Source organism: Natrix helvetica (genome assembly GCF_964273705.1).
Source record: "Natrix helvetica genome assembly, chromosome: 1".
Classification (NCBI taxonomy): Eukaryota; Metazoa; Chordata; class Lepidosauria; order Squamata; family Natricidae; genus Natrix; species Natrix helvetica.
The window spans coordinates 230,269,047-230,286,091 of NC_138548.1; the positions used below are offsets into that span (position 1 = coordinate 230,269,047).

Below are 17,045 nucleotides of genomic sequence, written 5' to 3' on the forward strand. Positions count from 1 at the left end.
TATTCATTTGCCTGTCCTTGCCAGCCACAAACATTTTAATTAGTCACAGGCATTGTTGTTTACAAATAGTGTTGCTAATACACACACACACACACTGGGAAATCAGAAAGTCCTGCAGATTGTTAACCTTTGTGAATTCGTAGCAGCACATCTGGAACGCATTAGGCCCTCCGAAAGAACTGAGCTGAACAGAAAGCAGAGGACGTGTCGGCTTTGGGAGGCCCTTTGTCGGAAGGACTGTTTTACCTCAGTGAAAATTCCTTTCCCTTGCAAAGGAGGTGAAAACAAAGTTACTAGCCTACAAGTCGTTTGAACCTCTGAGTCCATCCACCCGTGCCTTTGTTAGTCATTTGTGGCACACTGGATGGCCTGAATGGAGGATAGATTAAATCTTTTTTTCCTGATCATTTATCATTTCTTTACGCTTACATTCTTTATCACTTCATCATTTCGTTACAGAGAAGTTGGAGGCATTACTCGTCTATGAGCTTATTTTTGAGGGGGTCAAGTAGGAGCTTGCTTACTCTGCTTTGAGAAGTCGCTGACTACCAGTGAACAGTATGTGATAATGAATCCTGCACTGCGTAACAGATGCGATGGTTGTTGCATTGGCCTGAGAGGGCACACATTGTCAAGTAACGTTCAACTCTTCGCTGAAATTTTTGAGCAAATTGGACTATAGCAGCTAAACTCAAAAAGCTGGTAATGGCTTTTCAATCTACTAAAATATGTTCGGGGAGAAGACCAAAAGTGGGAATATTACAGGGTGGGGTGTTTTTTCAACACATTATGCCCACAAGGCATCATTTTAGAGATTATGAATTTAGATTTCTGGTTTTTTTCCCTTTCCCCGTCTGGTTCCGTCCATCTTCTACGAGGTTGCTAATTCTCGTCACAGGGAAAATACATACGTATCTTCCCTTTCAAAGCTTGCACTGCCCTTCAGCTTTATGAGAGACTGTTGCGAAGCAAAACAAACTCTGTGTTCCTTTGAAATGAAGTCAATCTGGAATCTCAAAAAGAGTAAAGCAAAAGATGAAGGAATAATGTAGTGAAGGAGCTTAATGCATAAAAGGAACTACGAAGAGTAAAGCGGACGCTTTCTAAATTGCTACAAGACTACATCTAGTTTGCGCTTATGTGGTGCACGTACCATGGTCGAATTAATCGTTTTCCGATTCAGTTTTCTCTAAGTTCCCATGATGCTTTGAAATATGACCTAAACACACAGACTTGGTTCGTGTATTAGGCTGAAATATGTTGGTTAAGAATGTCATAGAGTCAAACTAGAAGAACGGCTTAAGAACGTAACAGCTGGTCTATCATTTCCAAGGTGTATTCTAGACTAAAGGCTTATCTGGGATTTCCTGGGGTTTATACATTATGCTAAGGCACAGTTTGTTGAACCCTGGTTTATTAAATAAGCTACAAATTGACTTAGCATGTCCAGACGATATGCTAAACCAAAATCAAAGAAACTGCACGATGCTTTATTATATGATATTTAAAATGTATGCAGTTTTCATCTGCATACAACAGATATACAGGATTTCTGCATTTGATTCCTGAAACTAAGAAACTGAAAACATGAGATGTGGACAAAAGATGAGAACAATCAATTCCCAGAGTGGTTTAAGCACTGGAGCAAGAAAAGTCGTAAAATGGAGGAAAATTCTCCTAACAACTGTCTTACTTAGTAATGGAAAAAGGTAGGCTCAATTGTGGTCGTAAGTCAAGGACTACCTGTACTTCACTAGAGAAAGTGGCAGGTTACAACAATCCTTGATATTTCTGATTGATAAAAATAATGAGGTTTTGAGGAATTCAGAGCCGAGGTAGTACAGTGGTTGGAGTGCAGTACTGCAAGCTACTTCAGCCAACTGCTAGCTGCAATTTGGCAGTTCAAATCACACCGGCTCAAGGTTGACTCAGCCTTCCATCCTTCCAAGGTGGGTAAAACAAGGACCTAAATTGTTGGAGCCAATAGGCTGACTCTGTACACAGCTTAGAGAGGGCTGTGACGCAGTATATAAGTCTAAGTGCTATTGCTAAACTCCTTGGATAAGGACAGCTTTCTCCACAAAGGCACTGTGAGTGCAGTTCCTGGAATCTCCTACTGGTAGCCTTCTGGCTAGAAATTCTACTGTCAACCCAGTAATTGTCACACCACAGAAAGTCAACAAGATCCTTTTGTGTTAGCAACTTGGTCTCGGATGAACCGACTGTGTCATAAGAGTGAAGACAGTACCATTGCAAAGCTGGTTGGCTCTTCCTCAAAGAAATGTGTTGAGTTAATCCTTTACGGAGCTGAAACTAAAATAAAATTGACCAACTTAGAATCTTGTGTTTGTATGTTATACAGCTCTCATCATCTCTATGCAACACAGTTATGGATCTACAGATCTTAATATTAAAACTAAAGAAGCAACACGACAATATATTATTCAGACATGTATTCAACATTCTTACAAATTTGTTTTCAGACAAAAAGTAGCAGCTGATGATCAAAACTGCTTCGTGACTGAACAGAAATTTGAACCCTAGATCTGACCTGACAACCACTGAACTATACTGTGTTTGACAACAGATTGGGGGCCAAACTTACAGCATCTGCTGATTTAGCACCATGTTTATAAATACATTAGGTGAGCCTTTGAATATAATATAGTTGTGATTAGGGGCTCCTTGGTGCTCTCTGAGCTTGGTTATTTTCTTGCAGGTTTTTCATTACCCAAACTAGGTAACATCATCAGTGCCACCTAATTTGGGTACTGAAACATCTGCAAGAAAACAAACAAATTCAGAGAGCACCAAGGAGTCCTCATTTTGACCCTGAGCTACAAATATTCTCTTTTATAGTTATAATTGAATTGAAAATTCAATAAGCTTGAGGTTAATTATTGCCTCCAATCAAGCATAAGAATGTAATCCTCCTTTTCCTATTGTAAAATCTCTTCTCAGGAACTGCAGTTTTTACTGGGGGGGGGAGGATTTCTGACTGACATGAAAGGGGGATTTCCTCTACAAAAACAATGTTGACTGTGAATATTAAGATTGGAATGATAACTAATACATTAAGAAGTGGCCTTGGTTTAGGAAGCATGGTTTAAATCTTTAAATTGGTGGATTTACTAAACTGATCACAGTCCAATTCAAACACAAATATCCTTGGCCCAATATACGATAGTCAATAGCTTTAACAATCCTAAATTCTGGCTAGGTTAACACCTGCACTAACCTATGATTTTTTTTTAAAAAAATGACACATTTAATAATATTTGGCTAAATTCATATATTAAGCTAGACATCACTGTATATAAGTTATAATAGCTGGGTTTATATATCATATCAAACTCCCCACTGTTCTAAAACCTCATTTTTGATTAAATTGGTGACTTTGTCTCTGATAGATGATTCTCTTATCTGGGAATATAAATGCTAAAGAATCTCTGTCGCAATGAATTTTTCAGATAAATCTCAACACTGTCAAAATAAACTAAAGGTGTATTTGGTCAGCCAAGGATCCTGCAAAGGATAATTAGGTAACAGTTTTCTTTTAATGCTTGTATTTGTGACATTTGGAGGATTCACTTTATAATGCCTTGGTAAGGCCACATTCACTTTATAATGCCTTGGTAAGGCCACACTCACTTTATAATGCCTTGGTAAGGCCACACTCACTTTATAATGCCTTGGTAAGGCCACACTTGGAATACTGCATTCAGTTTTGGTCGCCACGATGTAGAAAAGATGTGGAGACTCTAGAAATAGTGCAGAGAAGAGCAACAAAGATGATTAGGGGACTGGAGGCTAAAACATATGAAGAACGGTTGCAGGAAATGAGTGTGTTTAGCTTAATAGAAAGAAGGACTAGGGGAGACATGATAGAAGTGTTCCAATATCTCAGGGGTTGCCACAAAGAAGAGGGAGTCAAACTATTCTCCAAGGCACAATCAGTGGAACAGCTTGCCTCCAGAAGTTGTGAATGCCCCAACACTGGAAGTCTTTAAGAAGATGTTGGATAGCCATTTGTCTGGAACGGTATAGGGTTTCCTGCCTAGGCAGGGGGTTGTATTGTATTGTATTGTATTGTAACATGTTATCCAACAGTTGAATGGAATGAAATAGGACTAGACTAGGACTAGGACTGGAATAGGAATGGGATAGAATAGAATAGGAATGGAATAGAATTGGAATAGGAATAGAATAGGATAGGAATAGGAACGGAATGGAATAGAATAGACTAAGTTTCTTAATTGGCCAAATGTTAATTGGCCAAGTTTAATCAAGGAGAGAAGCAACTTAGAACTGAGGAGAAATTTCCTGACAGTTAGAACAATTAATCAGTGGAACAGCTTGCCTCCAGAAGTTGTGAATGCCCCAACACTGGAAGTCTTTAAGAAGATGTTGGATAGCCATTTGTCTGAAACGGTATAGGGTTTCCTGCCTAGGCAGGGGGTTGGACTAGAAGACCTCCAAGGTCCCTTCCAACTCTGCTATTGTATTTGTATTTGTATTTAAGTGTGATTGGACACACAAGGAATTTGTCTCTGGTGCATATATAAGTATATAATTTTAAAAAAGTATACTATACTATGCAATCGACTTTTTTTCTGAATGTAAGGCCTACACATAAGGCATTTATGTAATCTTACTTATTGACTGGCAGGAAAATCAAACTCCAAAGCAAATAGCAAATGAAAGCAGATAATGAAGTAACCAAATGTTTGCCCTCAGTGATTGCAGAAAGGACTTCCCCCACTTCACATATTTAAAAGTTTCACCCATCACGTAAAAGCAAAATACTTTCAGGTTGCAAGACTTGACTTTATTTTTCAACCAGAATCTGTAAGCCTGTCAACTTTTGTGCTTTTGGGTTACAGCATTTTGACCCACCCACCCGCCTGCCGCAAAGGTCTCTAAGTCAACAGGAGAGTGAGCTTCTTGAAAGAAAGATTAAAAACCACAAGGGTAACATTGCAAAAAATTACCCTCTGTTTAAAATTACTTGACAAGGAGTACAATCAAAATGAAGGAAAATAGAATTCATCAGAGACCAAGGAAAATAGATCACAGAGTTGGAAGAATAATAACTCCTGGAAGTTTTGTCTAAGGACTATAGCTTTCATTAACATGCATTTCACCAAACCTATCAGCCACCTTCTGCTCCTAGTACAAATTAGAGAAAGGTACAAACCTTGTTGGGAGAGAAACAATGGGAGGGGAACAACAGTAGCAGCTGTGTTTTTGATGTCTCCCTAAAGCTTCTCCAGGTGATCCTTTAATCTTTCTGTGTGAAACAAAAGGACAGCTGGGTAAACAACAGATAAAGGATATTTGGGAACCATGTGGTGTTCTCCAATTCGTTTTCACCACAAGAAGTGGTGTTCCTGACTATTGGCTACAATTGGAAAGGCTGATGATAGTTGGAACCAAGGCTTGCTAGAAGGGGTCCTGTTGTCCCCCCACCCCACCCCAATCCTCCCTAGTAGTAGAGGCAACACTATCTCGAGTTCTCCTCTGTCCAATGAGTGGCTCTCATTTGAGCTATTCATTGGCTCCAATGAGCTAGTTTTCCAAGTGATGTAGTTATTCTTTTTACTCTCAGCCATAAGCTCAGTGACCTACAGTGGAATATGGAAAAATCAGTCTGGGATGGGATCTAGGTTAGTTATGCATGAACGCCTTGGCCAGGCACGTTGGCCTAAAAAGGGACCTGCAAATTTGTCATTCAGTGTGTGTGTGTGTGTGTGTGTGTGTGTGTGTTTTACCCTGAGGGACATGTTTCTGGTAGTCCATTTAAAGCAGGGGCGTCCAACATGGGAACTTTCAGACCCATGGACTTCCAACTCGCAGAATTCCCCAGCCAGCTATAGTAGCTGGCTGGGGAACTCTATGTGTTGAAGTTCACAGGTCTGAAAGTTCCCATGTTGGACGCCCCTGATCTAAAGGCATATTAGCATGCGTGTGAAGTGGTGGCTTCAAGAGAAAAAAAAACCGGGTAAGATATTGAAGTAGCTGAGCAGACAAGATTGCACTATTAATAAGACCTTTTAGCACCACCTGCTGGACAAAGGTAACAAGACCCCTAATCCAGCAAAGGACAACGTTACTGTCCTTTGTTTTCACACAGTTGTAGGAGCAGCTGCTGCTGGTTTTCCCCCCCTTGTTCCTAAACAGGAGGTGCAATCTGACACCAACGGTACCTACCACTAACAAAAAACATTCAGTGTACACTCTATTTCTTGACACTGACTTTGAACTGCAGAGCTGAAACTTTAGTCTAATTTTTTTTTTAAACTCCCTTGCTTCATTCCCATCTTTTTTGCCTTGGGCAATTGTGTGTGTAACCCAGTGGGTACCTGGAAAGCTTCAATTGTTGCTCAGAGACTGGGACAGAGGCTGCACTTCGCTCATGCCAGCGTTAGTTAAGGGACAGAGAGAAAAATCCCTCTCAATTTAAACTAGAAGTGTGAAATTAAATTTTGTTTTCTTAAACCGAATTACACACTCCAGCTGGAACACACGAAAGATTCTCTGACATCGATGAAAATATTTTAGCATATTAAACCTCTATCTAGATTTAATATGATTAAACTGCAATTCTTTCCCAGAAACCAGGAAGATGTCATGTACTGTAAGGTCATCTGCAGCCTCAACCGTTCGTGTCTCTCTCTCTCTCTGTCTTTAAAACCACACGTTTTTTTTAAAAAAAAAGTTCTTCCAGCTAAGTTACTCAATGTCAGCTTCCTGCCATGTGAGTTGGAGAATATATAAAAATGGCAGTTTAAGCCACAGTGCTGTTGTGAGGAAAACTAGAAAGAGGGAGTATTGTGTGACACACCTTGAGTTGCTGAGTGAAAGGTATGACATCAATCAATACATAAATAAATAAAATAACAGTTTTCAGCATCAAAGAACATCCCACAAAAAACTAACAAACAGATTTTTTTTTGCCCTGGCCATGTCTATAACACAGCTACCCATATTTTATACAACTGCTATTTTCTTGGTAGACTTTATTGCTATTACTCCAAAAGTTTAAGTGTAGCTTTTGGTCACCCCAGGATTGATCATTTCCTCCCTTAAAATTTGGTCCTATGTTTTAAGTGAATCCATTCGCAAAATTGGTCTTAGGCTGTGGAAATTCATGACCGCTGTTCTAATATAGAAATGAGAGAGAAAGAGAGAGGGAGAAAGGGAGAGAGAGAGAGAATTTAGTTATCTTGGCTAGGAAGCCCTTGGATTTTTATTTAAATTGAAGATACCTCTTTATTTTGCCCTTCTCTTCACTCTTCCCCAAGTTTAAATTTCCTGTTATCTGTAAGGGACAAGAACTGTGCCCACTACACCGAGGATGATCACACCATATCCACACATTTATCATCGAGTCTATTTCTAATAATCCCTTAACATGAAACACACACAGGGACCAGATTCACACAAAACATCCAGCTCTTATTTAACCAAGCACAATTGTTATGTCCAGGGAGAATTTACCTGGAATGCAAAAACTCCGGACAATGATTAGAGGGCAATGATTAGATTGATCTCTTCTGCCACCTGGCAATCAAGCAGATTTGCTGTCCAGATATGACTAAGGAAATAAATTGTGCTGCTTAGGTTTGATAGTCTGGATCACACAACATAAGACAAGGTCTAGGCTCATGCAACAAGCTGCATTACAAATCATTCCATTTTAGCCTCAAGGGGCCTGTTATGCAGCCCTTGCCTGGAAGCTGCCTTAGCTAAACCAGAGCACTGTGAGATCAGCGTTGTTAAGACCGATTGACAGTGGCCACCCAAGGCGTCAAGCAGGACTTTTCTTCCAATCTGAAGATAATTGGGATCAGACTTCAGAACGTCTGCGTATAAAACATACGTTCCATCACTGAGCTACTGTCCCTTTTGCCTTTTTTCACATCTATCACAAACCGCTTTTGACAGTGGGCTGCATCCACCAGCCAAAGAAAGGGAAGCCTATAAAACGGCTAATATCATACAGAAGACTTTAAAAAAGAAGAAGTGAATTGGGGAGGAAAACACAGATGTCCTAGAGTCAGAAGTCACTACTGCAATTTTTATTATTGCATCTTTTTTTCAAAATGAGGAGGAAGAGAAGATGGAAGGCGGTGTGATTGTTACAGAGAACGTGAAAATGTTGAATATAATACAGCGGCAGGAGGAAAAGACAGATTGCTCCCCCCTGGTCAGGTGCCTCTGAAAGTGAGGTGTGAAACGACATTTCAGCCACCCACCTGGAACAGGAATGGAAGTGGGAAGGGGAGGAAGAAACTGGAAAGAACTAGGTGGCAAAGTCGTTGTCCTTAAAGAAGTCCTAGATAGCTAACACATCAACAGCTGGGGGAAATACTTTTAAAAATTCAGACAGCACCAACATAAAATAAAATAATGATACAAAGGAAAAGGCTGAAGACATCACCATCTTCTGGTCTTTTTGTTGCACAGTTCTGAGAATGTTTCCCCGGGGGACGGTTTGTTCCTTTGCACACTAGGTCCGGTTGATATTCCAACCCTTTACAAATCCAGTTCCAGGTCCTCAAGTTCCTCTTCCAAAGCTTTCCGTCGAGCCAGCTTCTCTAACTGCTCTTTGGTCGGCTGCTTGATCTCCCCAGAGTCAATCCGCGCCTGCAGATCCTCCACCTGCCGTAGTTTCTTTTTCAGGTTTTTAACTTTCTTGTTCTTCTCTAAGGTGGCACTGGCAAAAGCCAAAGAGACATCCCTGCTGCCAGCAGGGGTTCTTGGGTTGGCATCAGACATGGCCAGCTTACCATCCCCGCAGCTGCTCGGTGTCGCCGATAAGGTTGTTTTCTCTAGAGACTGAATCAGGTCATCGGTGTCTCGATCCCCTTTTTCATGCTGCTGTTTTCTCTTCTCCTTCCGTTTGAGGTTCCTCTTAGCGGTCTTGGAGAGCCCCGTCTCTCCACCCTCGGGTCCCTTTGACGTTTGACGGGCCACAGGCGTCTGAACTTCTGGATTCAAGCCTGGGGGTAAGTCTGGCTTGCTTTTAAAGAACTTCACATATTTATTCTCATACCTGCGTGAGATAAAAGAGAACGTGGTGTAAAGGCAGACCGTGTTTCCTCTGGAAGCTCAAGGCGGTACACACGGAAAGCTATCTTCACTTTATCCACACACAGAGCTTCTGTAAAATAGGTTGAGAGGAGTGACTCTGATAGAAGAGTCCTAGCACTGATGATGTTACCTAGTTTGGTAATGAAGTGTCTGCAAGGAAACCACCAAGCTCAGAGAGCACTAAGGGACAACCCCCCAGGAGTGACTGTTTGAAAACTTTCTTAAAAGTGTTACAAAAAAAGTGCTATCTGGGAATCAAACAGGTCCTTATTACAACATTTGGAGCATACCAAGGTGCAGAAATATAACGTAACAGCATACAGATCATCTAGAAAGTGTTACTTTGTACAGCAACCTACAAAATGGAAAGAGTGTATGTGAGACATAAAGAACATGGCTTGGGTCAGGTGGTCTCAGCAAATTTTCACAGTCGTCGTTCAGAGTAGACTACCGGCAATCTTTATGCTGCTTTATGCCTAATAGATGAACACTGAAACTTCTGGGACTTCTAAAAAAGACAATGGCTATGCAACATTCTCATTCAAAGTGTTCAGGAGTACTGAAATATATGGAGGGGAATGTGCAAATTGTTTTGAGCTCCTTAAATAAAACATTTTTCTTGGGATCCTGCTGCAATTGCAAAGGACCACTATCTAAACCTGGGGAGAATGGCAGCTACTTTAAGGAGTTGCAGACAGGAGTTGCATCAGCATGCTAGACCCTCTGACTTCCTTTTTTGCCTTTATTTATTTATTTAGGGAATTTATATTGCCGCCTATTCGCACAGGCAACTCAAGGCGGCTCAGAGAATACACAACTTTAAATTTGGCTACAGCATAGTTCCACAAAATGCCCCCAATGCCCTGTGTTTCTTGCTTCTTGCTGCATTACATTCCAGGTAAATAAAAAATACTTTAGCCAAGCATTGAATCTTTCTTGCTGCTGACTGATCAACGGACATCCTTTATGCCATTCTGAAGAAACCTTCCCAGCCTGGTGCCCTCCAAGCTATAAAAATCATTATTATTGTTACAGTCCTGAGAGAAGCATTGTGAACTGTTTAGAATTATTCACAATCCTATAGTACTGCAACTATACAATGTGATGTGAGCTTTATTCTCTGTTGGCATTGAAGTCATAGCTCTGCATAGTTCTAAAGCAAGGGTGGGGAATTATGGGCCCTTTATGACATGTGGACTTCAACTCCCAGAATTCCAGAGCTAGCTGGCTCAGGAATTCTGGGAGTTGAAGTCCACAGGTCATAAAGGGCCCATAATTCCCCACCCCTTTTCTACAGGATTCGCAAACTGGATCTCACCACTGTAGACATGAAACTAAATTTTCACAATCGGCCCATAACTTTTAACACAGCACACACGTTAGGAAAAAAAAAACCCTGAAAAAAACCCACTATCCATCATTCCATTGTCACAAGTAAAGAAAAAATAGAATGTAAGCAACATGTTCAGAAACCTACTGCCCTGGAATGAGGAAATTTCACTTCAGCCATCCCAGATAAAGAAAAGCTGTAAGGGGGAAAGGAAACTGAGAATAGTCAGAATTATAAGTATACACTGTCTTGAACATCTAAATGTTTGAAAAGTCAGTAGGTGGGGATCTAAAAAAATATAAAAATATAAAAGCATTAAATGCCTAGTGAGAAGACTGAAGATGATGGAAGGTGTGTGTGTGTGTGTGTGTGTGTGTGTGTGTGTGTGTGTGTGTGTGTGTCCTGGCAATGTCCTAGCCCTGTTTTTTTGCTTTCTTGCCCTCCTACTCCAAGAACTCAGAGTCTTACGCTACCTTAAGGACTAATACATTTCTAATCAAATGAGATTTCATGAACTATACAGTCTGTTTCAGCAAAAGCAGGGAGCATCACATATACACAACTAATACAAGAGGAGGATAAAGACTATATAAAATAACATTTCGTGCATCAGATAAGGTAGTCTGTGATCCACGGCAATCATGCTCATGTTAGCTTATGTTACAAGAGGGTTTGTTTCTGCTTGCGTGGCTACTTCTCTGTACATATCCACAAGAGGAGCAGGGTGAGGATCGGACTTACACTGGCACTTCTTCCTGGGGAACGTAGCCTTCTTTCACCCGTCTTTGTTTTCTCCAGGTACCATCTGGGCGCTGTGTGGATGCGATGTATTTTCCTGAAATATGGATTGGTTATGTTAGTTTGGGAAGGAAACTGCTAACAATCAGTCGATCAGTCAATCAACCAACCAACCAACCAGTCATATTTTCCTGGGCGATCAATAGGAATTTAAAGCTTAAAAAAAAGCGAAAAAATCCTTTGCAAAACAGGAAAAACACACATAAATCCAACCAGCCATTCAAATTCCACAAGCAGCCTAATCATAGATTTTTCAACTAAGCATAAAAATCTAACCCTGGTTAGATTATTTATTTAGTGTATGGCATGTCATACGTGGACTAGCAATATATATTAATATTTTCCCTAAATTAGTAAAACACAATAAAATATGTTTAAAAGAACTGTGTTCAAATACCAATGTCTAGGCCAGTGATGGCGAACCTATGGCACGCGTGCCACAAGTGGCACGCGGAGCCATTTGTCAGGGCACACGAGGCGCTGCCCTGTCAGCTGGCCAGCACGCATGGGCGCTCTGGCTAACTTAGTTCACCTTTTTAAAAGCTATTTTTCGCCTTCCCCAGGCTCCAGAGGCTTTATAGGAGCCTGAGGAGGGCGGAAAGAGCCTCCCCCCGCCCCCCCGGAAGCTTCAGGGACCGTCCCTGATGCCTTCGAAGTGCTTAAAACCACCCTCCAAGCAACCCGGAAGTGACTTCCGGGTTGCTCGGAGGGTGGTTTTAAGCGCTCCGAAGGCTTCAGGGACCGTCCGAGGCTTCCCTGAAGCCTCTGGAGCGCTTAAAACCACCCTCCTATAAAGCCCCTGGAGCCTGGGGAGGGCGAAAAAAGCATGTAAAAATGAGGGGGTCGCACGTCGTGCGCGCATGCGCACTGGGGGGGGGGGCGCGCGTTGCATTATGGGTGCGGCACGCCACACTCGACCCCCCCTGCGCTCCCCCCACTTGTGGCACGCGAGCCAAAAAAGGTTCGCCATCACTGGTCAAGGCCATCTGTCCATTGAAGCACAGCATCGTTTATATGAAAAAAAAAAATCAGACACTGGAACAGTATACGCCATCAGCTTGTAACCAGTCACAACGGGATCTAGTTTGAAATGAGACTCCACAGTCACACTGAAGGGAAGATACTATTCCCCATTTATACAGTGAGTCCCGGCAGACACCATGTGAGGTGCGAATCCTATTCAGGATTGTCCATTGCTGACGTGGTAATTCAAAGCTTGGCACCTTTTTCGTGGGGTCATTTATACAGTATGTCTCCCTACATCTGGCTATTCAGTGACCCATTTGGCTTTCCATTGGGAATCGATGTTAAAATTGTTGGGCAGATATTGTGCAAGTGCCAGCGGGGACTTCTTGGATTTGAGTCTTTTCGCTGATAAATGAGGAAAGTTGGTTGGCACCACTAGGGCTGAGTTAACCCTGGTTAGTGTCTGGAAGGGCGACCACTGACCACTAAGAAATACCAAGGTTTTGAACTCACTAGACAACGAAGTTTTAAAAAAAAACTTTTGGCAAAAAACAATGGCAAACCACTTTGGTACCTTTGGTAATAAAGTTAGATGGGGGGTTTCCATGATGTCTTGAGGAATTGAGGAACTAACACAAAGGAGACTTTTTACCTTTTTTATATGAAAGTTAAAGATATAAAGAAATGAAAGCAAAATGCCTCTGAACAAGTAATAACGGATTTTTTTTTTTACAGGGCAACACTTAATACTTACAAAATGTTCCTGTCAGTGATCCTGTAAGTTAGCACAGGATTATTTTAAAAATAAAATAAAATGGCAGATGTGCAGCATATGATCATGTGCAAAACAATTAATGCATGACACGTATGACAAATTAAAACTGCCACAAGGAGAACAGACACATACAAAAATCACTAATATTTTCAGAGGCAGTTAAGGCTACACTGCTTCCTTAAACCAACCGCAGCAATTTACTGAAGAGGCTTGGATTTAAATCTGTAGTTCAGACACAAAGCTGACAGGGTGACTTTGTTCAACTTCTCTCTTAATTTAATCCATCTCATAAGACTATTCCGAAGAAAAAAAACATTATAAACAAGGTTTTTATATTGAAAAGGCAGTATCGAAGAGACTCTTCTATTATATATGGATTTGACTAAAAAGTCCAGGAGGATTACCCTGAAACTTCATTGGTCAAAGGGAGAAAAGTCCAGAAATTTCAATCTCTTCAAATATTCTGCACAAGTTATATTCAGATACAGGTTGGGGGGGGGGGGGGGAGAAACCAGTAACATCTGCAATCCAAAAATGGATGGAAATTCACTTAAAAAGAGAACAGTTAGCTTAAGACCCACATTAGATGTTTGGCATGTACAAGCTATGCATGCAGAATTGTAGATACTCGCTTGTGGGTGTGGGGGGGGGGGAAGCAAAATCAATGGAAGGACCTCCTTAGAAATGTTGCTGTATTATCTTATTAGGAATTTATTAGGCCTATTGCCGTTTTAAAAAATCACAGAAATCTTTTAAGCAACAAATGCTTCTTTAATCAGGCAACTTCATTATGAGAAAAGGCGGGGAAGAAATAAAAATAGATTACAGAGGCATATCTATACCAGGTCATGTTGTTGGATTCCATCACCCATATAATTTTGATTTAGATACCTAAACTCCCCAAAACTGACCTATTTGATTTAGGTGCCATTTTTAGATATCCCTAATTAGATACCCACTAGTTTGATTTAGATACCATTTCCCCCCTGGACCTGATTTCTTCCGATATATTGGACTGCAATCCCCATCTTCTCCACCTCTATTGGTTGGGGATGATGGTAATTGGTGGTCCAATACTTCTACAAGAGGTTCGATGGAAAAGGACACGTGTGCATATAAAATGAAGTTAGTCATAGATTAAAAAGCTTTATTTAGAGTTAGACGCCCTCGGAGGGAACAGTGACAGTCCCAGGGGAATTCCCGGGATACGGCAAAGGCAATTCCCGTAAGGGCTGCCCACTTGCTGTTAACGCACGTGAGAAAGCGGAGAAGGGGAAACCTGCGCGCCTCGCACCTGCCACGAGGATGGCTTTCGGGCGGGCGCCGAGAGGACTCCCTTGCTGCAAGGGGCGTGGCGCGAGACGGCGAGCCCGGGAAGGGGCGGGGCCCAGCGGCGGAGAGGGCAGGCAGCCCAGAGAAAGGAGGGACGCCCTCGAGAAAGGGGGCGTGGCGTACGAGCGGGACGGACAAGCGAGGATGGAGATGGGGAGGAGCCTCGCTTCGGAAAGAACCGGGGATGGAGCGGCCGGGCGTGAAGGGTGGGGAAGGGCGGATGTCCGAGTTGGGGGGGAGTCAGGGGAAGAAAGAGTCTGGCACTCGAAATTACGTCCCTCACACCCCAACCGCAGCTCCCACACTCACCGGTTTCATCAGTAACATAGGGAGTCGCCATCTTGGAAACGCGACCCACTTCCGGTCTCATCCCCCCCTCCCCCGGATATGGCGCGGAGGGGAGGAGAAGACGAGTGCTCCTGCGGCCATTTTGTCCCGGAGCGGAACTGCTTTTGTGTTTCACTTGAGTTTTTTGCGCTTTTGGTGTTCGACGCTTAAGCCCTTTTTTTTTTGGGGGGGGGGGGGGGTGGAGTCGCCAACAGTTCTGGGTGCCAAAACTAAAATTAAAAATGCTTTGAACCTCGAAGCCAGCTTTCTTAAGTGTCTGTCTGAGGTTGGTCAGTGCCATATTCCACCTGTTTATAGCAATGCAGCACAGCTCTCCTTCCCGATTTTATTTTAAATACTTTGCCTGATCTTGCAAATCCTTTTCTGTAACCATTTCGAACAGAAAGCGTTTGCTAACGTTTTATCTTAGGAATCTGATCTTGTAGTTAATGTATGCTTTAGTATATTATGGGACTTTAGAAAACTAAATAAAATGCAGTATAACGCTAACCATGGGCGACTAGTTTGCAAATTTACACGGTGCCTTAGAATAATACTGGAGAATGTTAATTTTACAAGTACAAATGACATAAAAAGATCAAGAAGCTGAAGGCTGAAAACCTTGACTTACAATGGAAGTGTTTATCCCTCAAAACACAGACATCTAAATACAGAAAGTTAAGACTAAGCAGGCAAATTTGCTGAATTATAATCAGGATAATATGGTAGCATATGACATTTTAGGTAGCCCAAGTAGCTATATTATGGATACTCATAAAATAGTTGTAATTTGAGAGAGGGTGTTTCTGTTTCTAGAATAACTCCTATAAAAGGTAAACAGGTGGCTACCTGGTTTTTCAGAAAATATTAGCGCGATCTTCCTACCCACTCTAGAATGGAATGGAATGGAATAGAAAATCGAAAGAATAGAATTCTTTATTGCCAAGTGTGTTTGGACACACAGGGAATTTGTCTCCCGTGCATAAGCTCTCAATGTACATACAAGCAACAAGTGATAAATCATGATCATAATCATAAATATAATCATCATAAGATACAACACACAGTGATAGTCATAGAATACTAAATAAGCAATCAACATAAATCATAATAGGATATCAAATAGAAACAATCAACATAATCATAAGATAACAAACAACAAAGTTATAGTCATAAGAAGCCAAGGAAATAAGTAATAGGAAAGATGAGAAGAATAATAGTAATACAGCCCTACTAGGTGGTTTGTCATCCCAGGGCATAAGACAGGGTTGTGGGAATTAGCTGTGATAGCATGGAGGAAGAACTGTCTGTCTCTGGTTGTTTGGCGTGCAATGCCCTGTAGCATTGTCTTGAGGGAAGAAGTTGAAGTAGTTTAGGTCCAGGATATGAGGGATCTGTAGATATTTTCACAGCCCTCTTTCTAGCTTGTGCTGTGTGCAGATCTTCAATGGAAGGCAGACTGGTTGCAATCATTTTTTCTGCAGTCCTAAATCTGTTGAAGTCTGTGTCTGTGTTGTTTGGTTGCTGTACCAAACCAGAACAGTTCTAGAGGGGCAAATGACAGACTCAATAATTCCTGTGTGGAGTCTCTGGTTTAAAGTCTATGTGTTTCTGTGTCATTTTTTTCCAACCACATGTGGATTTTATTCCAATACCTTTTCGCTTCTGTGCAAGTCCACCACATGTGGTAGTATGATCCCGGTGTCTGATGACATTACCAACACTTTTCCGATTTGTTTTTGGACATTCTTGCTGTTCTCATTTACAGATGCCACCTGTAAAACATCTTATACAAAATTTTTTTTATTATTTTTTATTTTCAAAACAAACACAACACATCTTTACTGTAGAAAGTGTATCAGTTGGTTACAAAAAGACTTTTGTGCATCTCTTCCTCAGTCAACAAACATAATTCATATTAACTCAAGTATTTTAACTTAGTTATTTATACATGTTACCATCATCATACCTCCATTTTCATTTGACTATAATTATTTAAACGTCCTTCATAAAATATACCAAGATTTAATACATAACCACATACTGGCATTTCATTTACTATTTCTAAAATCCTCCAATAACACTGAATCCTTATGTCCTATTCTAGCTAAACATCCATAATATTTAATAACAAAGTTTTCTAATCCTTCTTTCCAAATCACTATTTACAATTTACATCCAATTTCCTTATGTTGTACCTGTATATACGTTGTTATCATTATCCCTCCTTTATTTAACTATATCCTGTATCATAACATTTTCCCCCTAATAATCAAGGCTTAACTGTATCTAATTTAGTTCTTTTTAATTAATCTTTATATATAATCCAAAAGGATTTCTAATCTTCCTTTCATGGGTACCATTCAATATTCATATCCCATTATTACTTATCAAAACACTACCCATTGTATACATTATTAT

At 41.0% G+C, this 17,045-nt stretch overlaps 1 protein-coding gene and 2 long non-coding RNA genes across 3 annotated transcripts; 1 reads left to right on the forward strand and 2 right to left on the reverse strand.

Moving 5' to 3' along the window:
- Window positions 1–1,469: 1,469 nt before the first annotated feature.
- Window positions 1,470–5,821, reverse strand: LOC309383125. The gene is made up of 3 exons (XR_014173771.1): window positions 5,198–5,821; window positions 3,682–3,761; window positions 1,470–2,313 (listed from the first exon to the last, which is right to left on the reverse strand). It is a non-coding gene; the product is annotated as an uncharacterized lncRNA (long non-coding RNA).
- LOC309383126 lies at window positions 2,595–9,015 on the forward strand. The gene is made up of 3 exons (XR_014173772.1): window positions 2,595–2,645; window positions 3,471–3,542; window positions 8,911–9,015. It is a non-coding gene; the product is annotated as an uncharacterized lncRNA (long non-coding RNA).
- Window positions 5,848–14,726, reverse strand: PYM1 (PYM homolog 1, exon junction complex associated factor; the record flags this gene model as incomplete). Its single annotated transcript, XM_081935310.1, is given in 4 exon segments — window positions 5,848–9,058; window positions 11,168–11,261; window positions 14,607–14,675; window positions 14,678–14,726. Coding segments are annotated over 4 exon segments (732 nt in total). The 3' UTR covers window positions 5,848–8,538.
- Between the last annotated feature and the right edge of the window lie 2,319 nt (window positions 14,727–17,045).